General features: G+C 43.0%; 2 protein-coding genes across 3 annotated transcripts in view; both read left to right on the forward strand.

The window, feature by feature from the left end:
- Positions 1–70: 70 nt before the first annotated feature.
- Positions 71–12,815, forward strand: atp6v0a2b (ATPase H+ transporting V0 subunit a2b). Its single transcript, XM_079270556.1, has 20 exons — positions 71–744; positions 1,377–1,455; positions 1,817–1,914; positions 2,182–2,319; positions 2,464–2,561; positions 2,984–3,110; positions 3,399–3,481; positions 3,601–3,694; positions 4,384–4,596; positions 5,007–5,157; positions 5,411–5,550; positions 5,669–5,826; positions 5,966–6,056; positions 9,495–9,613; positions 9,686–9,896; positions 10,218–10,337; positions 10,436–10,555; positions 10,673–10,790; positions 11,009–11,180; positions 11,290–12,815. The coding sequence occupies exons 1-20, from the start codon at positions 628–630 to the stop codon at positions 11,390–11,392; spliced, it is 2,550 nt and encodes an 849-aa protein (XP_079126682.1). The 5' UTR covers positions 71–627; the 3' UTR covers positions 11,393–12,815.
- A 9,224-nt stretch (positions 12,816–22,039) lies between these two features.
- emid1 (EMI domain containing 1) overlaps positions 22,040–26,937 on the forward strand; it is a 53,490-nt gene continuing 48,592 nt past the window's right edge. For both annotated transcript variants that reach the window (XM_079271097.1, XM_079271096.1), the window contains exon 1: positions 22,040–22,596. In XM_079271097.1, the coding sequence (XP_079127223.1) occupies positions 22,424–22,596 (173 nt within the window). In that variant the 5' untranslated portion in view covers positions 22,040–22,423. The remainder of the gene's footprint in view (positions 22,597–26,937) is intronic.

Genomic DNA, 26,937 nt, shown 5'->3' on the forward strand with positions numbered 1-26,937 from the left:
ATCTAGCTCTGACTGTCTATTTATGTAAACTATCAATCAAGCATGTGTTTATCTTCGCTTTCAGACTGCGTTGAGGGCTCTCATACAAAGAGAAGGAACGTGTAGTGCGCAGACTCCAGGGGGAGGGGCGCTGATTGGTCAAAGCTACGTCCACTGCTGCGGAACTGTGGAAGTTGATTGTATTCAACAGTTAGACAAGTGACGTGGAGTACCATGGATATGATAAGAGAACTAAATACTTCATAAACCACCAGACGAGTCCCGACTACATGATTGAATATGTTACGTTAGCGGTCTCAATACCGCTTGAGTCACAATTTCAGATTCAACTTTCTCGAAACAAGTTTTTTTCTATCCGAGTTAAAGACACAGCTGCTAAGTTAGCTCTTTAGCTAACAGGAACAGCCTCAGCCGCGTCGGTAACGTTAGCTATCTAAAGCCAGCGTTATGCAAGTCAATCATTGTATCGTCACCGGAGCTACAGCGTTAAAAGCACCAACCAGGACTTTGACTAAACGCCCTTAATGTGCTACAATTTACAGAAGCCGCATTAGTTAGCTTGCTAAGATTAGCCCCGTCGGCTCACCGTCAGCAGGTAACGTTAGGTGAAATATCCGAGCTTTCAACATGAGCTCTCTGCTCCGCGGTGAGGAGATGTGTCTGGCTCAACTGTTCCTACAGTCTGGGTCCGCGTACGACTGCATCAGTGAACTGGGAGAGCTGGGGCTCGTGGAGTTCAGAGACGTAAGTCCCGAAAAAGACAAACCGTTATCTCCTTAAACAAAGTAATGTCTCACTTTAAAACTTACTGCGGAGTTTGCAAACATCGAAAGCACTCGACAAAGTGCACCTGAGTCTAAATAATTATACTTTATATGAAAGCAGATGTGGCTATTTTCGTCTAGTAACTTAGAGAAGGAAGTCATAGCTATACTATTTACATCTGGCTGCAACGATTACGAGATTATTACATTTATCGTCATCTATATTGATAATAAGTTTCAGAATTGTATTAAAGAAAACATCTGATTCATGCTTTTTTTAATATGAATATATTCTGGGTTCTCTACTCCTGTGACAGTAAACTGAATATCAAGGCATGTGAGCAAGTCATTTTGGGCTTTGGGAAACACCGATTTTTAATTTCGTAGACCAAACTACTCGTCAATTAATGAAGAAAATAATCAACAATGAAGTTAATGATTAGTTGCAGTCCTAATGTTGATCATAGCTGCTGTAAAGAGGCCTGCACAGTTAATTCCTGTATGGTTTCACCTACAGATATGTGTTGGTTCACACAGCATCAATGACATGTGGGCATGAGGATTGGTAATAATGCATTGTTTGACTTGAAATGTTTCTCGAACCTGTTTCAGCTCAATCCCAGTGTTAACACCTTCCAGCGGAAACATGTCAACGAGATAAAAAAATGTGAAGAGATGGAGAGGATCCTGGGTAAGGATATCTTGATCTTTGACATGCAGTTTGCCAGTAAAGGTGTCTATTCATTGAGTTGTAGTTGTAGTCATGGTTAAGACGAAGCTGTGATAGGACTGAAGAAGCGAAGCAGACGGGCAAGTAGCCTCAGTATAAACTTTCATTGAGCCAGTGACCCTACAGTCATGAGAAATGTCAGCTGGTTTTAGATGAATGTCATGCCTTAACTAAATTATTAGATTAGGAGAAGAGACTAACCCACTGTCCCACTTTGCTTTAGATCCAGTGTTTGTATTAAAGGCTGGCCTTGGTATTTGGAGGCTCTGAATAGATGTTCGACTGTTCGTGTCTTAGAAAGTTTGCTCTTCATTTTTCACAGGATACCTTCTGAGGGAAGTCAAGAGAGCAGACATCTCACTGCCAGAAGGAGACGTGAACCCAGTGGCTCCTTTACCCAAGCATGTCATGGCTATAATGGTTAGTTGCTTTCTCATGGAGCATCATTCATATATTTATATATGTTGATTGCAGTTATTCCTGGAGAGCTTTTAAATGTGGGTTGAGTTAATGCCACTGCAACTAAAATAATGTGGTGGAGTACTTTCTCTCTGCAGAACACTGAATCTTACTTTGTTCTGCTCTGGTCTGTAAAATCGGTAGATTTCATCCGAAATGTATTTTATTACAGTTACTATTATGGCTGTAATGCCCGTTACCACTGGGTGTCTTTGCGTGTGTTCACAGGAGCAGCTGCAGAGGCTAGAAGTAGAGTTAGGAGAAGTCACCAGGAACAAAGAGAAGCTGCAGAGGAATCTGCTGGAGCTGACCGAGTACACACACATGCTGCGCATCAGCGGCAACTTTGTACAGAAATCATCGGAGGTTAGTATGTCATTCTGTAGCTGGATTCTTTACACACACCTTTCCATCTTGCTTATGAAGGACCAAACACATTTTTTCATGATATTATAATCTGGTCCTTCATTTGATATTTTTACCCACCTGGCATCTTGTCTTTACTTTTAGCGAGAGCCCCTCCAAGTTCAGTACGAGGAGTTTCCCTTCCTGGAAAAAGACACAATGATTGACTACAGCAGCATGCAGAGGCTCGGAGCCAGACTTGGGTGAGGGTGAAACTGATGCTGGTCATATCAGCATTACGTTTACGTTTGTGTTTGATCTCCCTCATTCCCATCTCTCGTTAGTTTACCCAGATAACCATTGGAGCTCTGAAGTTTAACGCTCTGTGTGAATATGTTTGTGTGAGCAAGAGTTCATAATGAAATGGTGTGAGGAAACAATGACATTTTAACATATTTCATAGAAAAGGTTTTCTTTTGTGATGCAAAAAAGAGGACTTTAGGAGTTTAGAAATATATTATCAAAAGCAACACCAAACATTTTTTAAGAGTAATTTTGAATTATATTATTTTCTTGAGACTGTTGTGCATTTATTGTGATATTTTGTATTAAACGTTACATTTAAAGTTCATATGTAGGCACACATGTGAGGCTGTTTGTGAATGCCCTTCTCATCCTCTTGCAGTTTCATTTCTGGGCTCATCAAGAGGACAAAGATCGGGGCCTTTGAGCGGATGCTGTGGAGAGTGTGTAAAGGCTACACCATCCTCAGCTACGCTGAGGTGGACGAGTATTTGGAAGATCCTGATACGGTAGGTTTTTGCATTGATTAACATCAGTTATTTTCACACCGGTAACAATATCTGTACTAGAAAATAATATAGCAAAAACATACACACTTTGAGTTGCAATGGGGCTGTTCCTGTCGCCTGTTCCTAAATCAAGAATTCACTTTTCAGTTCATTTTTCTGAAATACCCAGAAAAATGTAACTATCACTTGAAAACTTACTCTGTGCCCAAATTGACGCTTCCTTTTTTTTCGATGAGCATCTGGGTCTTATCAGTGATTTACACACTTCCTCTCATTCTCTGTGTGCAGAGGGAGCTGACCAAGAGTGTGGTGTTCTTAATCTCCTACTGGGGAGACCAGATCGGTCAGAAAGTGAAGAAGATCTGTGACTGGTAATTATTCCACAATACTTTGTCTTGTGGTTTAATGGCAGACAGTGGCTCATACCTGTTGTTCAAGTGTTTTTAGTTATAGTTGTAATGAATGAATAACGTACTTTCTCCCTCCATAGCTACCACTGTCACGTGTATCCTTATCCCAGTAGCAATGAGGAGAGGAATGATGTTGTGGAAGGACTAAGAACTCGCATTCAGGACCTGCACACAGTATGTCTATTGTCTAGTATCTAATTATCTAGATGTTCAATCACTCTTCCTGTTTTTGTCTCTTTGTCATCCACTAAGGCTTACACTACATCTCTGTTAATGTATTGATCATTTTAAATATGAGCTTTGTTTTGTTTTTCCTGGTGGTAGATTTTAAAATTAAGGAATAAAACATGTTTCAAAACAAGCTTTGATAAAATTTAGTTTTCACTGAATTACAGTTCAACTATCAAGGATTCCTCATTAGAACAACTCTTGTATGGTCAAAGAATTAAGGAATAAGTTTAAATGGCTGATTTATTTTCTAAAAGATGAACCTAATTTCCTCTTCCTGTGAGCCAGTCCCGGCAGTTATTGGGTCTGTAGAGTGAATCAGTTGGTGTCTCTAAGCCCTGTAGCACATGATCAACATGAGACCTCAGCTGAAAGTTGAGCTGTTATTTATTTATTTTTTTCCTTCTTTCATGCATTTTATTTTCAGCCCCTCCCTGATCCCGACTGTTTCTCTGCTCTTTATCTCTTCAAAGTCACACACAAAAAGCACTTCGTGTTTATTTCTCTCTGTTCAATACACAATACTTTCATAAAAAAATGTCAAGGTTTGTAAACTTTTTCTTTTTCTGAACGTTTGAATATCTGTTCTGTGTTGTACCTCACTCAGAGCCCTGTTTATCTCTAACCTTGTGTAGGTACTTCACAGGACAGAGGACTACCTGAAACAGGTCTTGATGAAGGCCTCAGAATCCGTCTACACCTGGGTCCTCCAGGTCAAGAAGATGAAGGCCATCTACTATGTTCTCAATCTGTGTAGTTTTGATGTTACCAACAAGTGTCTGATCGCTGAGGTTTGGTGTCCTGTCGATGACATCCCCATGCTGCGGAGAGCCCTAGAAGAAGGATCGGTGAGGAAACCCTTCTTTACTTCATGACAGACTTTCTTTTTCTGTTTCAGTAGCCGGGGTAGTTGCTTCATGAACTGGAGTATTGTTATCATAACTGCAAGTGCTGAATTAGGCATTGCTTTAATGTTTCCCTCTTGAGTTTGACCAAAGGGAAGGGGGCTGAATGGCCACTGGTCATTCTGCTTCAGGCTGCATAGGACAGACTATATTTGGGATAAAAAGATGTACCAATGTGAATAACTGTTCCTTCAGAGGATTATTTATCGCGGAGCCACATCTGGCTCTCCACTGATTTACGTTATGCCAAAACTATTGAACCACAAAGGGTCATTAAATCCTTTTCTTCTTGTTTAGTTATTTATTCATATCTGAAAACATGCTGACATTTTGATTTGACGTTGATATTTCAGAGAAAAAGCGGAGTGACTGTTCCCTCCTTTGTCAATCGCATCCCCACCAATGACACTCCCCCCACTCTGATAAAGACCAACAAACTAACCTCTGGCTTCCAGAACATTGTGGACGCTTATGGAGTGGGAAATTACAGAGAGGTTAACCCTGGTGAGTGGGAGCCTTTGGATTCTGTGAATTCATTTTTTGAAAGGATGTAACATGAATGTGTTGCATAACAGCCTTTGAAGAAAAGATCCTTTTATTGTAACTGTGTAATACTCCTTGTGTGTTTGGGTCCAGTTCATGCTACACTGATTGATATCCTGTTGTCTTTATGTCTGTAATATTTTATTTTGTTAGAGTTTATGAAATATGTTTGAAGCTCACTCATCGGTTTTCTTCTTCTCCTTCTCATCTGCAGCTCCTTTCACAATCATCACTTTCCCGTTCCTGTTCGCTGTGATGTTTGGGGATCTGGGTCATGGCGTCATCATGGCTCTGTTTGCTCTCTGGATGGTGCTGTACGAGAACAACCGCAAACTTAAAAACACCAGGAACGAGGTGAGCAAAGTGTTTACCTGATACTCATTTGTGTGTCACGCAGTGTGTGCATGCAGTGTGTGTGTGTGTGTGTGTGTGTGTGTGTGTGTTAAGTGAGTGATTTGACGTCTATTTGCAGATCTGGAACACGTTCTTTGAGGGCCGTTATATCATCCTGTTGATGGGCCTGTTCTCCATCTACACCGGCCTTATATACAATGACTGTTTCTCAAAGTCCCTGAACATCTTTGGTTCCGGATGGAATGTGTCGGCCATGTTCAGAGCCGAGGTGTGGAAGTGAGTACTTCACGACGAAGGAATGGTGTGAACAACCTAATATACGTGTTTGAAGATGTAGAGATAAGATGACGATTGTGGATTTGTTCCACGACGACCTACTTTTAACACACACTGGTGTTCTTCTGTGCCCTGTAAGGAATGGTAATATCAATGGGAACCGTTTTCTCACTCTGGATCCAAATGTCACGGGAGTTTTCAACGGACCGTATCCTCTGGGAATTGACCCGGTGAGTAGATTAGTCATCATGAAAGACATGATTTGTCATATAATACCTAATAGATGTTATCATTGCCTCTAATCCTTGTGGTGGTTTCAAAGAGCTCTCACCATACTCCCAATCACAGTAAACGTTTCACCAGGACATGCGCACTTAAAGTAGAGTTAAACCGGTTTCATGTTATGTAAACTCTCTGATCCGGCATTTTTCATCATGACACGTTCAGCCTACATCAGCAAAATGTGCCGGTGGTGTCATGGCGCTAAATCCAATTAGTATTGCATAGCAATAAGCAATATGACAACGTGATTAACATAATATAATGTTTGTTTGTATATAGACTAACGGAGCCACTAGTGTCCGACAGCCCGTGCACAACGTGCTGCAAAGTCGAGGCCGGAAAGGGAAGGAGATCAGATTTCAGTCGAGGTGGGAGGGGGAAGAGGTGCACGTTTGTTTACTAGGAAGTTCGTGGGTTGATTTGGGAGATGAAACGAGACATGGCAGAGTAAGTCCCAAAGAAAACTAAATCTGCGCACGATGTGTCAGTTGTCCTGCTGATTGTGGTTGAAGGGAATATAATGTGTGTTTGGTTGTTTGTAAGCAAAAAATTATAAATAAATGATTTGAAAACGAACTCTTTAACTACGAGTTGAGACCATCGTACCATAATGTTCTAATACTAATATATTAGTATATTAACAACAAGGACTATCAAAATCAGCAGACGCGTGACAAAACCGGATTGTATTTTTATTTTATCTGATGATTTAAATCCAACAAACCTCAGATCTGTTTTACCTAAATTCCACCAGCATGTCCTCATCCCCACCGGAGGAAACAATACCCTGGACCAAGTTTACACACATATTCCTGGCAGTTACAAAGCCCTCCCCCGCCCCCACTTTGAACAATCAGACCAAATTTCCCTGCTTCGGCTGCCTACTTACTCTCAGCTGAATGGGCCTAACAATCGAAAAACAGCAGTTAAAGTGTGGACAGATGAGGCTACAGCTGCTCTACTGGACTGCCACCCAGGAGAACGACATCAATCTGGAGGAATATATATCAACAAAGATATCATTTATAAGCAAATGCGTTGCTTATTGTGTCATCACAAAGACAATATATTCGTTCCCCAACAAGAAAGCCTGGATGAATGGAGACGTGAGCCCTATCCAGAGCCCAAAAACTCCCTGTCGACCAGGTCATAACGAAGCATACAGCATCGCCAGAGCAATGACTGAAAGCTGGCGTCAAGAAGGCAAGGCAAAAGACCTCAACGCCAAAGACTGGTGACAGGAGAACCAGGATGTCACAGGCTGATAAAGTGCCAACTGATCAACACTGACAACACTGACATTTTCAGCGTGTCACTCTCACTAAAGAGATTGTTCTCATCTGCTTCATGACAGCCACCATTGTCCTTGTATTAACAACAACATCTAGATTCAATCCCAAGATTCAACATAATCTCCCCCATGAAACTGTTTGGTAAACGTAACATTCTGGGCTCGAGTTCCACTCTCTGGACCTGGATGTTAAACTTTCTCACAGCCACACCTCCGCCTCTCTAGTGACCAGGGCTGTGTGCTCTGCCCCCTCCTGTTCATGCTGTGCACCCACTACTGCAACCCCCGACATGAAGAGAACTTTGTTGTGAAGCTTGCAGATGACACTACCGTCATTAGCCAGATTACAAACAACAATGATAGATAGATAGACTTTATTTCAGACTCGGGGTCCATACAGGCAGATACATAAAAAGACAGACGCAAACAATAAAAGTACAGAGGCCTAGCAATGCCTTACAAAGAGACAGCTGTACCAATGTCGCCACAGCTGGGACTGGTAGCGTGTGGTGCTAAACCTTATGTTGGTTAAAACAAGTATGATCCCATTTACAGAGTCATTCAGTCGACAGATGAATTTGTACATGAGATTTCTTAAAACTGTTTGGAAAGTGTTGACTCGTGCAGCCACAAACATTTCACTGGCACTACTCTATCTCGGTCTCTTTAACAGTATTCTCATGGCGTCATTGTACGCGACTTGAAGTCTCTGTAGACTTTTTTTTGTAGTTTGACCACAAGTGTGCAGTGTAGAGTGGAGTACAATATGCTCTGAACAGAGACATCTTCACTCCATCTGTACACAGACCAGACTTGCGTGAGAGACTGTTTGCTTGTGCATACATCATACGACATTGCCTGGAAATGTCGTTATCATCAGACATGTGTTCTGTTAAAAAATGACCACGATATTTTACTTCACTACAGACACCAAGATTATTGTCAGACAATTTGAAGTCAGGGAAGTTTAGACATTTGTCCTCTTTAGTTCACCAGATCAGGATCGCACTCTTACTGGCGTTGTATTTGATGTCATGTTCCACACCGTACACAGTACATATAGTGAGGAGCTGCTGAAGACCAGCGCTAGAAGGACTAAAGATCACCAGATCATCTGCAGACATGATGTGATTAACCAGAGTATTTACAATCATGCACCAGTATTACAGGCTTTCAGTTGCTTAGACAGATCATCAATATACAGATTAAACAGAACTTGTCTGACACCATTGCAAACCCCAAATGGGGCTGACACACTTTTACCCCATTTTACTTGCATACTCTGGTGCGCATACCAGTAAGCCAGAATTCTCACTATATATGTGGGGACACCTCTTTGGCTCAGTTTAAAAAAATAATTTACTGTGATTAACACGATCAAAAGCTTTGGCGGCATCAATAAAACACATAAGAAGTGATGAGTTTTGAGCTCTGTATTTGTTTACAATGTCCTTTGAGGCATATATACACAAGTCAGTGCCATGTTTGGCTTTGAAGCCGAACTGGTTATCTGTGGAGGTGATGAAGTCCTGTATTCTGTCCAGCAGAATTCTTTCTAGGACTTTTGACAGGACGCTGGCCAAAGCAATGGGCCTGTAATTCTCTAGGCTACATACTTTACCAGCTTTGTTTTTAATGACTGGCACTAAGAGAACAGACAGCATTGAGTCTGGTAACAAGCCGTGAATCATGAAGCCAGTAAAACAAATAGCGAGGAGAGGAGCTAACCTCGGACGAGCATATTTAAGGTGTTCAGCAGTAATATGGTCTAAACCACTTGCTCTGCCTTCAGACAGTTTATTGATAGCTTGGTGCACCTCATATGATGTAATTACCATTCACTCATTACTCTCAGAACTGTCCACGCTGTACAAATCACTTTTGATGCAGTTAAATAAGGTGAGACTTCGTATAAGGTGAGACTTCGTAAAGTGAGGAATTCAACAATCTTGCACAGTCGGGCTCAGACAACAAACGGCTGCTCAGCGGCGGCAAAACCAAGGAGCTGACAGTTGTTGATTTTCACTTTTTGTGTTTTTGATCATTTTTTATGAAAAAAAAAACAAGAACAAATTGTCATCTTACCCTTTCACAGATTTGGAACTTGGCAACCAACCGCCTTACATTTCTCAACTCCTATAAGATGAAGATGTCGGTGATATTCGGCGTCATACACATGAGCTTCGGGGTCATCCTCAGCACTTATAATCACTTGTAAGTACTGACTTGTATATGATCTCGTGATGGATGTTAGTTTCTAATCGCCTGCTTTATTTTTGGAAACAGGCACTTTAGGAAGAAGCACAACCTGTACTTGGTGGTTCTCCCCGAGCTTCTGTTCCTGCTGTGTCTGTTTGGCTATCTGGTGTTTATGATCATCTACAAGTGGCTGGTCTTCACTGCGAAGGACTCCAGACATGCTCCAAGCATCCTCATCCACTTCATCAACATGTTCCTCATGCAGGGGGATGCAGTGCAGCCCCTCTATCCAGGGCAGGTGAGACGCTAATAGAAAGGGTGTGACTCAGTAGGTAGAGTGGCTCATCTTTTTATCATAGGTTGGTGGTTTGATCCCTGGCTTCTCCTGCATGTAGAGATCTCCTCGAGTCAGACATTGAACTCCACGTTACTCCTCGGGCGCTTCACAGCAGACCACTGCTTCTAAAAATGCTTAGGTCGGGTTAAATGCAGTGGTCAAGATTCCTGTATGTGACAATTGAAATGAACGTCTGTCCCTGTTCGTACTACACAGATCAGCTTTAATACACTTCAGATGTCACTGAGACAGATCATAACAATGTTGTCTTGATTCTTCCAGACTGGCCTGCAGGTATTTCTGGTGGTCATTGCGGTTCTCTCCGTGCCTGTGTTGCTCCTGGGGAAACCCGTCTACCTTTATTGGCTTCGCAATGGAAACCACCGCCCAGGAATGTACAGGGTGAGGCTTTGAAATGGTGAAATATGTTTCCAAATATTTGTTGCCTTGATATCAGACAGAATTGTCGACTCGTTACACTCTGCTTTGTGTGTTCTCAGGGATACGAGCGTGTGCGGCGTAACAGTGAAGAGGAGCTGTACCTGATGAGGGCTCAGGACATGGAGGAGGGCAGCAGTCACAGCGATCTCTCCACGAGTGGAGAGCGGCAGACAGAGGAGGTCAGCACAGTGAAACAACTGCATAGTTACCCGTTAATATTAAACTTCCAGCAACCGTTGTTATATTTGACTGGTTTTCCGACTGTGATTGTGAGTTTTGTTTTGTTGTTGTGACAGTTTGACTTTGCCGATGAGTTGCTGCATCAGGCCATCCACACCATAGAGTATTGCCTGGGTTGCGTCTCCAACACAGCCTCCTACCTGAGGCTCTGGGCTCTGAGTCTGGCACATGCCCGTGAGTATGATGGTTTGCAGTAAAACCTCCTTCAAACCTATACAAGCGCACACTGAACACGTAGTGAGTGTACAAAGGTATTGAGAACTCGAGTAGCTTTAGAGTTTTTTTGATGTTGATAGTATGGACACAGTTCCCACTGCAGTCTGCTCATGTTTCCTTTGTGAATGTGTATTCCTATGCCTGAAGACCCCAAGTGCGTTTCTGTGCTTTCTCAGAGCTATCAGAGGTGCTGTGGGCCATGGTGATGCGAGTAGCACTACGAATGGACACCCGTCTCGGAGTTTTATTCCTGGTGCCTGTGTTTGGCCTGTTTGCCGTTCTTACTGTTACCATCCTCTTGGTGATGGAGGGTCTGTCTGCATTCCTTCATGCTCTCCGGCTGCACTGGTAAGACAACGACAACAACCTCAAAAGTACTTTTGTCCTCGATGGGGCCAAAGTTCTCAGAATGATCCGAGTGTTTCAGATTCATAGCAGCTGCTTGTTTCTTCCTCAGGGTGGAGTTTCAGAATAAATTCTACAGTGGGACTGGAGTGAAGTTTTGCCCCTTTTCCTTCTCGCTCTTGCCCTCCAGTTTTGAGCAGCATGGCTTACTGTGAAGGGACTATCTGACGATAGTGGTAGGTGGTAAACCGAGCAAAAAAAGGCCTGTGCTGATAAAGACACATTCTAGAGAAGTCATGAGGAGATTATGATTCTTCTCGTCATCTTTTTATAATATGTTATGTTAAGAAATTCTACAGTTAGCGTCACAGACTTGGACTGGACTGAAAGGCACTGCCCTCCCAACAGTTTAAAACATGCAGACATTAGAGTGTACTGTTGAGAAATGTTTTCTTATTGCTAATGTATGTAACCCGGAGTATTTTGTACCAGGATAAGTTTGCACCCATTTACATTTTCACTGCAGGTTAAAATGTGAGGTTCCAAATCAAAGTGTGAAGCATTATCGAATGAAGCATTATTGGTAACGGTTGTTGATGTTGATTGTATGGAAAACCACATCTGCCAAACTTGAAATAATTAAGTAAAATAAACATTATTTTAGTATAAGGTAAGTTATGAGTAATAACATCCACCTTTTCCTTTTTAAGAAAAAAATATATATATTATTGTATTTCCTGATCTGGTTTTCATATAGTGGGCCACCTGCCCACCTATCCTTTTGTTGCACGGAGTGCCTTACAGAAGTACAACCAAATGACAACATACTGCGTCTCTTTTCTGTCTCCCTGTGTGGTACCAAAACAGTGCTGAGGATCTTGACTTGTTAGTATTGAAAAGTGCTCGGGCAGGATTGTGATGAGATGTGTATATACTTTTACAGAATTATTTTTTAATTTATTATATTTTAAATATGTATTAGAATTAAAAATGAATTTTGATGGGGATATGGTTTTTACTTGTATGCATTCACAGTGCTGCCTATGCATCTGTCACTTACTGACCAATGTAACATTCCACTCATTTGTTGACTCACCTCTGCTGGCGGGAGCCTTTACTTTGAAAGATTCTTTATTTATAAGTAACACCGTGGCCAGGCTGTATTAAATCTTATTAGGAGAACATTGAATGATGTACTAATAGCAGACAATAGTAGTATTTGCATTAAGTTTAGTATTGAATGGAATTGATTTTGGGAATTTTGCTAAGGGAAGGACACGTAATTGTTGTCGTCATTGCAAGATTGAGATTATTCACTGGCAACACAATTGACGACAGTAAAATACTGCCACACATTGACCTTGTGTGTCCAGTTTTAACAGTGGAACAATGTGTTACACAATGTCAGTCAATGTTTTATTAGGGCGAGTAATGGTTGATCAGTAATTATTTGCCTAGTTAACTTTAAAATGTTGTATGGGTTGGTTGAAGGGGTATTGTACTTTCTTCTAATGCAGCCCTAAACTCAGCATTCGTTTTAATATGAAGAATCATCTCTTTTCATTGACACACACTCCATGTTCTAATTATTTTGAGAACACCATCGTCATGTCAATAATAAATTGGATTTGTTTGTTATTTTTCTTCGTGAAAGCCTCTAACTGCATTCCTTATTGTATGAGTTTAGAAAAGTTTCATGGAACTACACTAAGACGTCTGTCGCTCTTCAAGCAGCTACATTTTATGTTTGCAGGCGTTCAGCCCAGAATGGGAAATAGCCTTACCGTTTTTAAAAGCACCGTTGTTTTGATAAGTGGGCTATGCGTTACTCTGCAGAACCTCGTTGATAAAAACTAAAACGATACTGTAGTGGCAGCTTATTTTACCGTCCTTCTTGGCCACTTCTTGCAGGATGTAAAGGGTTCTGACTCGCGTAGACTACCATGTCCAATTTACGTGCTCTTGCAGGCTAAACTTTTCTTGCTCTGGCTGTCCAAAGATGAGGCTCTTAGTTAAAAGTAGTTTTATTCCATGTAAACAAAAATAAACAAAACAATTTCTTTAGGTAATAACTGGAGTACTAAAACATTGACCTAAGGTGGCTACAACTTAAAAGTCTATAATCTGCGTTCTAGAATCTGCAATCTAGAATCTGTGGTCAGAAAAATTGTTGCTCCACATCCTGCTCCATCAATGCCTTACAAAAACTTACACTGAACTCACTTAAAGGAGTCAACCAATAAATATCCAACAGCAGGACAGAATAGAGGAGCCTTTTAACGTCAAAGGGCAAAAACACATTTGAAGCACATTTTACAACATGACCAATTATCTTAACTATGTTATATGGTAAACATTCTAAAGAGCATAACACACATACTTTTGCAATAAACATAAAATACAAAAACTGTTAATCAACTTTTATTTCAGACTTGAGTCCATATAGTATCAACAAAACAAACAAACAAATACAACAATATATAAAATACAATACAAGGACACCAAGACACAAGTGTAAGCATTGCAGTTTAACCAGTGGAGAGGAGGAAGAGAAGAGTCCAGTGAAGTCAAGCGGGCAACTCACCAATCGTGACGTAACTCACCAATCGCTCAATATGTTGGTCAAGTTTTCGGGCATTGTCCAGACAACTATCCAACACCTTCAGATACAAGGTTTGATTTATTAGATAGACCAAAGACTTTTATTCAGGAATTTATCATTGTTTGACATTCAAAAAAACAAGTCAAGATTTGATTGAAATCTGCAGAATAATTAACAACCTGTTGGAATTCCCCCTCATAAACATCAGTTCAGTTTTTTGTTGGGGTCTGTAAATAGAGAAAAAACAAGTCTCTAATATACTGCTCATGCTTGTTTTTAATGCTTGGTTCATAACAAACAGTGCAATCTAAAGATCAGCTTCTTTGTCGCAGATAAGACTAAACTGCTCATCCCTGAGCTCGACCTGGAGCCGGAGGTGGATGTACTGCTATCTAATCCAGAGATGGTAGAGAAGCTGGAGCGGTGTGTGATGAACTGGCAGACTCAGATTACCATTGTTATTGAGTTGCAGCAAAACAAAGAGCCACAGGTTTGTGGGTACCAGTGATGGTCTGGGGTGGTTTTAGTCACCTGATGTAGAGCCCTCTTGTCCTGGCCCGTTACCAAGAAATGATATTCCTGTCAGCTCAAAATGTATTTCTCATATGTAGAAGAAATCAATCCGAATATTCATAATGATATCCAAAGGCCAAAGTGAAACATTCAGTGTTAATGTTCCTCCAGGGCCCTGGCCCTTTGTCAGAGGTAGCTTTTTGGCGGAAGCGTGCATCCATCATGAATGGTCTGAGTGAGCAACTCAAGCAGCCAGGAGTCTGCAAGATCCTGGAGGTGCTGACCAAAGCAGATGCAGGCATTGTTCAGACCCTGGAAGGAACAGTTGTTGAACTCACGAAATACAACGCGGAGTGCGATGATAACTTACGCATCCTCAGCATATTGGAAAGACACTTCATGGTGAGGCTGCATTTTTTTTACAATTCATAGTTGCTAAATATTTTTCACATGACACGCTGTTAAGATTCAACAGTGTAACTGACAAAACCCGATGGTTACAAAAACACGCTTGCCAAGAACATTTTATAAAAATCTCAATTGTGACGACAGAATTGTTTTGTTATCCTAACCTTCACTTATGTTAAAAATGAACATTGTCTGTTGTAGAATCTGGCTACTGTAGAAAATTTGAATGCACTCCTGGAGACCATCCCCGATTTGATGACCATCCTGCGATGTGTGTGGATTATGTCTTGCTCCTTGTTCTCGTAATCATTTGTATGGTGTGTTGCGTGCAAACTTCACGCTGTTGCACTCTCTGCCTGACAAAGTAGCCAGTCTCTGTTCTTCATTTGTCACGAGCCTTTTCTGCTCTAATTTCTTTCCTCTCTGTGCGCAGGCTGTGGGTAAGATCCTCTCCGGCCTTGCCCAGTGTGGAGCGTGGGGCTGCTTTGATGAGTTCAATCAAATTGATGCCTCAGTGTTGTCAGTTATCGCCTCCCAAATCCAGACAACAATGCTCTCATAGCACAGAGCTGCCAGAATCAGTCAAAGCCCTCTTCAGGCCTGTGGTGGTCATTGCGCCTGACCTGCAGCAGATTTGTGAGATCATGTTCTTCTCTGAGGGCTTCCTAATGGCCACGGTGAGGGACACACTCACACAAAGCACAGATTACATTGCTGCTATTTAGCTGATGCTCTCATCCTGAGCAAAGTATGATGAACACCATTTATACATAATGTAATATATATAATATATTAGATTATATTACTATAATGTACAAGATGTATTAGTTATTTCATGGCATTAAAAATGCAAGGGTCATTTATAGTGAATTACTTGAACATTTTCTGAGATTTCTTAAAGCATAGAAACACATTTTTTTGTGGAAACATGAAAAATCCCAAACTGCAGTTTTTGCAGCTACACATTTCAATTTCTTATGAAGGATTTCATCTTTACATTTGTATTCAATGCAGGTGCTGGCAAAGAAGATGACAGTAGTGTATAAGCTGGCACGTGAGCAGCTGTCAAAGCAGTCTCATTATGACTTTGGCCTGCGGGCTCTGAAGTCAGTCCTGGTGATGGCAGGAGAGCTGAAGAGAGGTTCACCAGACCTCAGTGAGGTAGAGACAAAGCAACATCTTTCCTGTTTAATTTTCAAATAGTAAATATATTATATATATATATATATATATATATATATATATATATATTCTGACTGATGAGGTAGAAATCAGCACATGGGGCTCAGAGGGCTTGCCTCCAGATGAACTCTCAGTGCAGAATGGAATCCTCACAAGCAGGGGGAGCCGTTTTCCCATATGTATTGACCCACAACAGCAAGCACTCAACTGGATTAAGAAGAAGGAAGAAAACAATAACCTCAAGATCTCATCTTTCAATGATCCAGACTTCCTGAACCAGCTAGAATTGGCCATTAAATATGGCTTCCCATTCCTTTTACAAGATGTGGATGAGTACATTGATCCCGTGATTGACAATGTCCCGGAGAAGAACGTAAAAGGAACAGAGGGCAGACAGGTCCTCATGCTGGGTGACAAGGAGGTGGACTACGATCCCAACTTTAAACTGTACCTCAACTCTAAACATGCTAACCCCAAATACTCCCCATCAGTGTTCGGAAAAGCCATGGTCATTGATTATACTGGTAAGATTGTTTGTTATGCCAACCATGGTATTGTCTAACATTTGAACAGCGTGTTATGAATGCTGTGCTTGTCTGTGTCCATTCATTGTATCTATATTACCCATAGTGAGTCTTACGGGTTTGGAGGACCAGCTGCTGAGCCTTGTCATGGGCTTTGAGAAGAAGGCGCTGGAGGAGCAGCGTGAGCATTTGATTGAAGAGACAAGCAACAATAAGAAGCTGCTGAAGAAACACGGGGACTCCTTGCTCAGAGAGCTGTCCACAACTACAGGCAACATGCTGGATAACACAGAGCTGATTTACACATTGCAGGAGACAAAGGCAAAAGCCAGTGAGGTCAGTTTGGAGTAAAAGCATTTTCACCGAAGTCATTGATCCTAGTTTTTAATTTATTTGATGTTGTGATCATCAGGTATTTGAGAAACTACAGTTGCTCGAGAAGACATCTTTGGACATTGATCAACTCAGAGACAGCTACCGACCTGCTGCCAAGCGCGGTGCTATCCTGTTCTTCGTACTGATAGAAATGGCTCTGGTGAACAGCATGTACCAGCACTCTCTAGCCTCCTACCTGGAAGTGTTTGAGCTTTCACTGCGCAGATCTCTGTTTGACTCTGACCTGCTCAAAAGACTGAATAACATCATGAACACTCTGACATACAGTGTTTATAACTACGGCTGCACAGGTAAAATAATAACTTGAATAATGGAATGGATGGAAAAGGATCAATATCTTAAGATAAAACGTAGTATTTATGATTACTTTGTGGTTATAATAACCTGAACTGACTGTGTATCCTTAGGTCTGTTTGAGAGACACAAGCTGCTCTTTTCCTTCAACATGACCATCAAGATTGAGCAGACGGAGGGGAGGTCACCTCAGGAGGAGTTGGAGTTCGGCAAGATTGGCTGGAACGTCCCCTGTGACTTCAATGAGTCTGACTTCTTCGTAAGTGGCACGGGAGTCATTTTCACTATGTTTCAGGGATTTGATTTGATTTTTCGTCTCCATTTAAGTTATATTTCAATTAACTTGTAAATGGTTTAAAGTATGATACTGTGTTCAACAGGTGAGCATGGAGATCCTGAAGACCTACCTGACCAAAGCTCACAACCAAGGAGATAGACTTATTCCCTGGGGAAGTCTTAATACCTTATTGGGGAGGTTAGGCTAAATTCATTGTGTTTTAATAGATGGTACATCTATTATGTTTCTGGCTGATGCTGTACATTAAGCATGTCTGTGTAATGTTTTGTAGGTGATGTATGGTGGGTGAGCCATGAATGAGTACCTTGGAGACTTCCTCTTCTACACCTTTCAGCAATTCCACTTCTTCAGCAACAAGGACGTCGATTACAAGCTCCCACCAACTGGACCCAAGGGAGTCTATGTTGGTAAGTCAATATTTGAATTGCTTTACATTCTCTTACTTACTGAAAAAAAAAAATTGCAATAGCTGCAATTATGGACGTGCATGCATCCATCACATTTGAATGCATTCACACACACAACCTCATGAACAGCCTCCCAGGGCGAAACCGTGGCTGCCAAAGAGTGGGACGTTTTGCTGACCGACCGACAGAGCGAGATATAGAGCTGCTGGTCGCTGCTAAAAAGTGAATTTTGACCTTGCTATCTGTTACAGATGAGATTGAGATGATGCCACTGGTGAACACAGCAGAGGTATTAGGTCTTCATTCCAATGCAGAGATAGGATACTACACACAGGCAGCTAAAGACATGTGGACTCACCTAAGAGACCTGCATCCTCAGACAGGTATGATTTGGCATCTTTCTTCTATCTTGCCTCTTAATTGATTTCAATGGAAGAAATTGTAACATTGCTTGCCCGCCTCCACATTGAGTTTGAGTGCAGAAGAGCATTCCTTGAAGTAATATTTACTTTTTTCCGAAGGAGAAGCTGTTCCACACTGTTGAAGGGTGTTTACTCTCTTTGCCACCATGCTGCCATGTGTTTCCTCTCTCATGGCCTTTTAACACTCTCATATGCCTCAGGTGAATCTGCTGGAAGCATCAGTAGGGATGAGGTCATCAGCCAGGTGGCCCAGGACATCCAGAACAAGCTGCCCAAGGTATTCGACATAGACGTGATCTGTAAAAAGTTTGGGACTGACACTTGCCCGACCTCAGTGGTGCTGCTTCAAGAACTGGAGCGCTTCAACAAGCTAGTGGTCCGCATGCAGCACTCTCTGGCTGAGCTGCAGAGGGTGAGACGGAAGGGCAGAGGACAACAAGATGTTGGGGAAACAAACAGATATGTGTCGCGTCTTTGCGCTTCACACAGGTTTGTATTTCTTCTGATTCTCTTGTGTCCCCTAGGCCTTGGCGGGTGAGGTGGGAATGAGCAGTGAGTTGGCTGAGGTTGCTCGGGCACTTTTTAATGGTCACATCCCTGCCATTTGGAAGAAGTTTGCCCCTGAAACTCTTAAGTCTCTCTGCAACTGGATGAGCCATTTCAAGAGGCGTTATGAGCAGTATAGCTACTGGGTGAGGACGGACACACACTATCACAGATCACCTCTTATATGTCGTCCCTTTGTGTTCTGGCATTAACAAGTAGGGAAAGCATATTTATGTCTGATGTATCTGTGTATCTTGTGTCTATCAGGTGGATGAGGGAGAGCCAAAGGTTATGTGGCTATCAGGACTCCATATCCCAGAGTCCTACCTGACTGCTGTGGTCCAGGCTGCATGCAGGAAACATGGTTGGCCTCTAGATCTGTACACGCTGCACACACAGGTGACCCAGTACCGCAGTGAGGATGAAGTCAGTGACGGACCTGGACAGGGTAATGAAATAACACCCTCCATCTGCAGCATAATCAGTAATTAATGATGAAGACTGACAGTATTTTCCCCTGCAGGCTGCTTTGTGTCCGGCCTGTATCTGGAGGGGGCGGACTGGGACACGGAGAAGGGCTGCTTGGTGAAGAGCAAACCAAAGGTTCTGGTTGTTCCACTCCCTATTCTCAAAGTCATCCCCATAGCACACCGCCATCACCGTCTAAAGGTGATGACCACATGCACTACAGGTCCCCAAACATATAATGACTTACTTCACTCTTTCAATGTTTATTTCCTAACTGTCATGTGTGTTTTGTACCACAGAATACGATACGGACACCAGTCTACACCACATCTCTGCACAGGGATGCAATGAGTGTGGGGTTGGTGTTTGAGGCAGACTTGAGCACCACGATCCACGTCTCCCACTGGGTGCTCCAGGGAGTCTGTTTGACACTCAACGCTGAGTAAAGACAGCTCTCAGCTTACCGGTATATTTTGATCAATATGCCTCTCAGAGACGATGGAAGTGTGGCGGAGTTCTCGCTGTCATTTGTGTTTTTGGTTTGTCGTCCAATAAAATTTGATTCAATAAAATTGGTGCGCAAACACACCAATGAATGCTTTTGTTTCAGGGTATGGTGCTTTAAAGGGAATGTAACCATCAAATGTTGTGTTTGGAAGTTGCAGAAGCCCAAGTATCTTGAAAAGTATTAATACTTTTAGACTGAGACACTAATCACAGAGTAGACAATGTTCAGAAGTGTATGAGCTGTGAGGATATTGGGGAGCATGACATTAAAAACAAAAAAACATGAGTCTGTTTGTCCCTCAATGCTGAGTAAAGACAGCCCTCAGCTTTTATTTTGATCAATAAACGTTTGCCATTCAGTTCAATCTTTTTTTTATTGAATATTTAAGAACTCAGTTTATTCCTAAAAAGGACAGTAGATGCTGAATATCTCTGGTGAGGTTGTAAAAAGAACATAATCTGCTGCATACAGTGGAAAATGTACCATTGACCAACGGCTGCTAAAGTTTTCCACTTTGTAGCTTTTCGGCTGTTCTCTGCAGGATAGGTAGCATGCTTCACTGTAACGTTTAACGAACAGATCTAGTGCAGCACTAAGTAATCGAGGCTGCTGAAGTCAGCATGCCAAAGCAGGTGAGGTTTGGGTGAAGAGATGGCAGCTTGTGTGATTGAGGTCACAGAAACACGGAAATAAAAACAGTTTTAAGCCATATGGTGCAGCTGTAATCAGTAACGTGTTGTTTAGACTAAACTTGGACTTAGACTGAAATCATCATAAGACAAATAACCAGCAACATGAAAATATTTTACACTTACATTTAAGTCTCTTTCCTTAGAAGTCCATAGTCTCATATGAGATGAGTCACACTTCTCTTTTCACATTGTGTGGTCTTTAAGGCCCCCCTCTGAATGGCAGAGGGTAAAAGCTAGACAGGTGTCTTCTCAGCTTTAACTCGAGAGACTATCATGAATAGTGGGCGATTCGACATGTTTATGACCAAACACAGAAGGGGAGGAATTGTGTTTCACTGTTGAAAAGAGGGAAATCATTTTTAATGAACACACAGTTCATATGAGTGAGCAGCAGTAAATGCAGCTTTACAGACGAGGCCGTGCTGCTGTTGGCACAGTGAAGGGGAAGGAAATGATGGAAGCAGGAGAGAAAGGAGAAAACCCCAAACCGACCCTCGTCTCCCACCTCAGAGGTCAAAATTATTTTACAGCTGCTCATGACTGGAGGGATTTACACAAACCCTTCTTGCTCCAGTTAATGCTGGCACTATTGCCTACACCGAGTGGCCTCGTAAACTGCCATGGGTGCCCTGAAACAAAAAACTCTGACTCATCATTTTCCTTCCCTCCACCAATCCCCAAATCCCACACAGTTTCTGTTTGCTGTGATTGAGAGCAGTTGGGCTTAACTTGGTTCCATTCAAGTGCATACACTGTTTGCCGCTTTCTACCTGTAGTATGGAGGGTGATTAGTGCCCGTCTGAACGCCTGTCTGTGAGTGTTAATGTGTGAACAAAATCTCTCATTAGCTGACAACTTCACCAGTACTCTACAAGCCAGTTGCACAAGTGCTCCTTGCTGCATATTTCTCAGCTGGCGGGACTTGTAGCTCGGCCCATGATGGGGCCTGAGAGGTGTAGTCACCCCCAACCACAGATAGCCTCCTTGGGCCCCAGGTTTTGGTTGCAGTGCCAGGTGTTTGGTTTGGAGCAGGACCGCAACCCTGTGGTTACTGGCTGTGTGCACTGTAAACCTACATGTCCCACATGTATGGGCTGATGGAGGTTAACAGTAACCTCAGCTATTCTCCTGCCACTGTGCCTGGTCCCTGATAGCTTTGACAGAAAGACGACAGACAACTGTTAAAGGCAACCATAGGACACACATATAATGGCTGGATGGACAGACAGTCATTAAAGCAACACTGTGATGAACTTTGCTTTATGGGCTTTTAAATATACCCTTTCTAATCTAATAGGACCAGAACTTAGTTATAATTTGTTTTATATTCAGTTGTGATCACCAAATAACAATTACTCATCAAGTTCCAGTGATTACAGAGGAGCCTCGGGAGAAGCAGCAGCCGATAATTCATTTCGAACAAAATAGGCTGCACGCGTAATGTGCCGTCGCCTTTGAGGTGCATTGTCCTCCCTGAGAGGGTGAAACAGAGCCAGCAGGCTGCGCGTTTCAAAGACCCGAGGAGACTATAAAAGTGCTTTCATGCCCGCTGCAGTAAAAAGCTCGGCTCGATGTGCGCACAGACAGACGGAGGTAGGCAGAGCAGAAAGGAGGACGACGCACACTTTCACACCCACACACGCGCATTATTCAAGGTTTATTTTCAAATGTCGGCTCTCCGTCATCGGTAGAGACAAACGAGAAGCGGGGGAGTTTACGGGGCGGCATTTTTTCTCTTTAGTTCACTTAAGATTTTTCCGGTCAGAATATTGAACACATGAACCAGTATTAGACATCGTTTTCGTTAGTCGACATATTTGCATGTGTGCTACTTCAGTGACTATAGGATGCGCGTCTTCTCCAGCCGAGCCGGAGCTGTTTGACACATTTCTCCCACCGAGCTGGAGTCACTAACCGGGCTGTTTTCCTACCGGGGGAAGTTGGGCTCAGTTCTACTTTTCTGGCCGTGCTTTTGATGCCACGGAAATGGGGCCGCGCCAACGGGAGAGCGTGTCCGCGCCTTGTAGTAAAAGTTTGCTTTGGACCGTGCTGATCCTCTGGCTGACCACGTCTGTTGAGGGGACCTGGAAGACGGGACTTTACAAAACTTACTCCGGGACGCACACAGCAGCCTCTCTCACCTCAGTCTATCAGAAAAGGTAAGAGAAGCCTCCACTTTATAGTCACTTTATATTGTTAATATACATCGATATCTGTGCTGCATGTTGATCCTCAATTATGTATTGTGTTACATCCACACAATAACTCATTTTTTGTCTATTTTTAAACCTTACAGTCTCAGTTTTTTATGCCCTCTTGTTAATGCACAACAATGCAGAGCTATTCCCATCTCCATCCATCTACCAGGTCCTATTGTCTTCCTGACGGTTTGTTTCCTTTTTCCTGTGCTGGGAGCACGCATCCCTCTGCTGACTCCCTTCCTCATTGTTGTCCCCGTTCACCCGCCCTTTCTCCTTGTGGGGCTCCAGAGAGCACCCCCGCTGTCTCCGAGGTGTGTTGTTGTACTCTTTAACTCGGCAGCAGGAGATGCAGCAGCAGCATGTCAGGGCGCTCTTCAAAATACCACCTGTAGTCCTCACATCTGTCCAGTCAAACCTGCTCCTTTGCGGATCCCAGTGGCGAAGACGGGATGCATTTTGAATAAGTGTTGAAGAGTGAGTGAATGAGGAGGTGATGATGGTGATGGCTGTAATAAAGTGCACATGATTGATAGCATAGCAATAGGTCGTTGAATGAAAACGGGGATGAGATGGTCTCGTGAAATCATTGATCCTGCGTTTGTGACGCAGAGTTACCACACTTATAAGAGCGATAACCAGCTCTGCTCCCCTTTCTGGACAGAGCCAGTGCTTAATGATGACTGGACGTTTCCCATTTCACACATATTTATGCTGTCTGGTTGAGAGCGCGTGCAGATTACGGTGTGTGGGCCGGATGTGACCGGAGGCTGGAAGACCTCTTCTCTCAGGTGAGGCCTGTCCCTCTGGGTGTGTCCAGGTGGCTTTCAGCACTCCCAGCCTCGCTCCACTGGCTCACCTCTCCGCTCAGCTCCCCTGTCCCTCATGGCCAAGGGGTTTGTTGACATGTTTGCTAAACACAAGCAGCTGGGACTCCACCGCATCTGGGCTTGTTCTGGGAAGCAGAGATGAGTTCACAGTGGGTTTGCTGCCGTTAGTGAGGCGGCAAGTGTGGGAGGAATGACGGGATGGCCGGAGACGAGGGTGCTGTTGGTGTGAGTCAGCCGCCGTCTTCAGAGGCAGAGAGGTCAGCGGCTTTGAGGTGACATGAGAAGACCTCAGTCCACCTGGAGTCCAGCCTGCTCTGTGAAAGCAGCCGTTTATGGTGCGTCAACAAAGCCAAACGGTAGCAGTGGGATTTCAGAGAGCAGAAGGCTCTCTCGTGGGCATTCGCAACTTGACACTGAGTGACAGAAATGTAACTTGTCATTGGTGTGCAGTGCACTTCAAAGGAAATGGATATTAATGTTAGCAGACTGGGATTCTGTCGCAGGAAAACCTTATCTAAGAATGTCCTCCCACCAGCCCTGTCTTCACACAGCGATTACCCAAATCAAAGGGGATTAACGGCTCTCGAGTAATTTTGCATTCGCTCTGTTGAGGAGCTGATAAAGTGTTCCTTCACCCATGTCCTTCTTAACGACTATATGAGCTCAGTACACTGAGGGAGCTGCTTCTTTATTTCTTGTCTGGCCCACTTCTTTATCCTCCCTCGGAGGACTTGTCATGGTCTGACAGGCAGTCTGAACCCCGTGGCCACCCTCATTCCTCACACATCTTAACCGCTTCCACCTTTTCTTTAAGCATGGGAATGAAGACGACAGAGATTCCAGCAGGCTGAGCCCTGTGTGGCTTAAAGCAGAATGGCTTTAGATGTCAAATAACTTTAAACAATGTACGTGCTCAAGGGAAATTGTTCGTGAGTATTAAGAAGCAGTCGCCAATTGCACATTGAATCACTGGTGGCTGATACATTAATCAGGGGGGAGTGAGACCATATACCAGTGTAGAGCTGCAGCAATTAGTAGATGCATAAATTAATGAAGCCAAAATTAATACAATTTGATGGTTCCATCTTTTCCAATCTGAAGATTTGCCCTCTGTCTTAGTTTTATAATATTGTAAATCAAATATTTTTTATTTTTTGGACTTTCTAAAATATATATTCTTGTTTATAGTCTTCTTCGATTGTAAAGCGAATCCTCTTGGGTTTTGGACTCTTGGTTGGACAAAACAAGACATTGAAGACATCACCTTGGAGGAAATTAATTTGATGAAGAATCAATCGAATAATCTGGAAAATCATACAGATAAATGATGATGAAAATAAGCCCTAAATCAGTCCCCCAACTACATACTTTACTCTGCAGGTGACCAGTCCACAGTGTCAGTATCTCAGCTCAGATCCACATGATTGTACGTTGATATCTTATAATCAGGCTGGATGGAGCCATCGGTGTGACATATATATATATATATATATATATATATATATATGGGATTTCCTCAGTTCAGAGGAATTCCCTTTGTACTTCCAGCCGGAAACACTTAAAGATGCACCAACCCGTTACACACAGACACTCTCAGAGCTCACAGGTGTCCAGGTCTGAAAGCTGAAAACAGACAAAGACAAATGAGCGTTTTCCTCGTTCCTCTGAGGCCGCTGTGAAGAGTCACTTATCCCTGACCTACAAGGCCTCACTGAGGTGCTTCTGCACATGGAAAACACATGGCATCTTTGAACCTGCAATATGATAGCCCAGCCCTAATAGTCTCTGTTAATTGATCATTCAATACTGTCTTCAGATTCTTACACTATGATATACACGACGTCTCGTATAGGTTGCTCCGGTTCTTTCTGTTTTTCCTAGAAGCTGAAGCTCACGACTCCAGGAATGTTGTATCCCTCTCTCTTTATTCATGTCCCTGTGAATGTCCTCTCTTTTTCTCTTTGTCATTTTTTGTTGTGCCACATTTATCATGTACCTCCTCTGTATCCCGTGGGAACAACAGTGCTTCATAATTGTCTCTCCTTCCATTTCCCTGTACCCAGCGGAAGTGTGACCCTTATGATAAAATAACCTTTGTCTCCTCTCCTCTGTCTGGCCGTTTGCCACATCTGTCTTTGTCCTTTGTTCCGCGAGTATTTTTCCCACAGACAGAAATCTCAGAGAAATTCCTTCACATTTCTATCCATGCTGCATTTGAGTGCTCCTCCTCCCACAGTACGTGAATGGATGGGTAGATGGAAAGTGAGTTTCTAGTCTCACCAGTTGTTTTTGCCCTCGTTAGCGATCTTGTCAGTTCACACAGCTCCCAGCTTCTTCCTCCCCACGCAGTCTGCTGCACTAACTCTGTGCAAGCATGAAAGATGCAGCCTTCATAGCGTACAAGGCCAAATGAGGGCTACTAGAATACCTGTTTAAGCTCTTTTGGACAAGTTCATGGGCTCTCTGTCAGCGTTTGCATTCATTTAGCACTCCGCATTCAGCACGCTTTTGTTTCCCTCCAACGTTTTACTGTCTTGGCGTCTGTACCGTCGAGGAACAGATGGGCCGAAGCTCTGATTTTTCCGTTCGTTAAGGGTTGAAGATTTCTTTCATAACTGTTGGCTGTGCGCGACGGTTGATGATTTATTTCGCTTGGGCCTGGCGTTCAGCGTGCCATGTGTGCTCAGAGACCTGATACTCACTGAGGGCCTGCTTGGTGCTGGTGGGTTTCACACTTCATAACCCAAGGACGCCTCGTGTAAGAGGAGGGGGTTGACTCTGAAACATTTTAGATTTAAAGACACCAAGTGTCCCTGGATGAAGGCGATATCCGTGGCCCATTGTATAATAGTAACACAATGAGAAAAGTTATTTGCTGCGGGGCTTGTAAATAAAACAGATTTTTAATCTTCAGTCTTCCACATCCCAGAGGAGATATAGTGATGTTACCTTTATTGTTTTAAAGCATCTCCATCCTCTTTGCAGCGGAGAAAGTGTTGTTCTTGCAGCGCTGTACTTTTACGTATTGTGTAAATCAGTTACGGAGGTACTGCAGCTATTGGTTGTCAAGCCATTTGGGAAATTGTGAACTCTGTTATGCCAACTGCTTTTGTTCATTTCATTCACTGAAGCAGCAGCAGTTGGCATTTCCTCCTCAGTAATTGCATAAGTGCAAAGCAAAGAGAGAGAGAGGGAGACCATAAAACCCACCCCCACCTCCCCCCCTCGTACCCCCTGGTGACAATCTTAGCTGTTCCCAGGTGAAACCTGGTCTCAGCCTGGGAAATGCAGATGTTTATCTGTTGGGTCTGGAGGATAAGTGGTAGGGAGGAGCTGGGCTTAGTACCCCCTCCTGGTACTCCGCACTCTACCTGACCACAGCTGCTCCTTCAATGTCTGACATTTTCCACTGATGATTAGAGCAATTTCTTTTCTGGACAAGGGAAAGTAATTATGGGGTAATCATATAGAT

The sequence above is a fragment of the Melanostigma gelatinosum genome (genome assembly GCF_949748355.1).
Source record: "Melanostigma gelatinosum genome assembly, chromosome: 6".
Classification (NCBI taxonomy): domain Eukaryota; kingdom Metazoa; phylum Chordata; class Actinopteri; order Perciformes; family Zoarcidae; genus Melanostigma; species Melanostigma gelatinosum.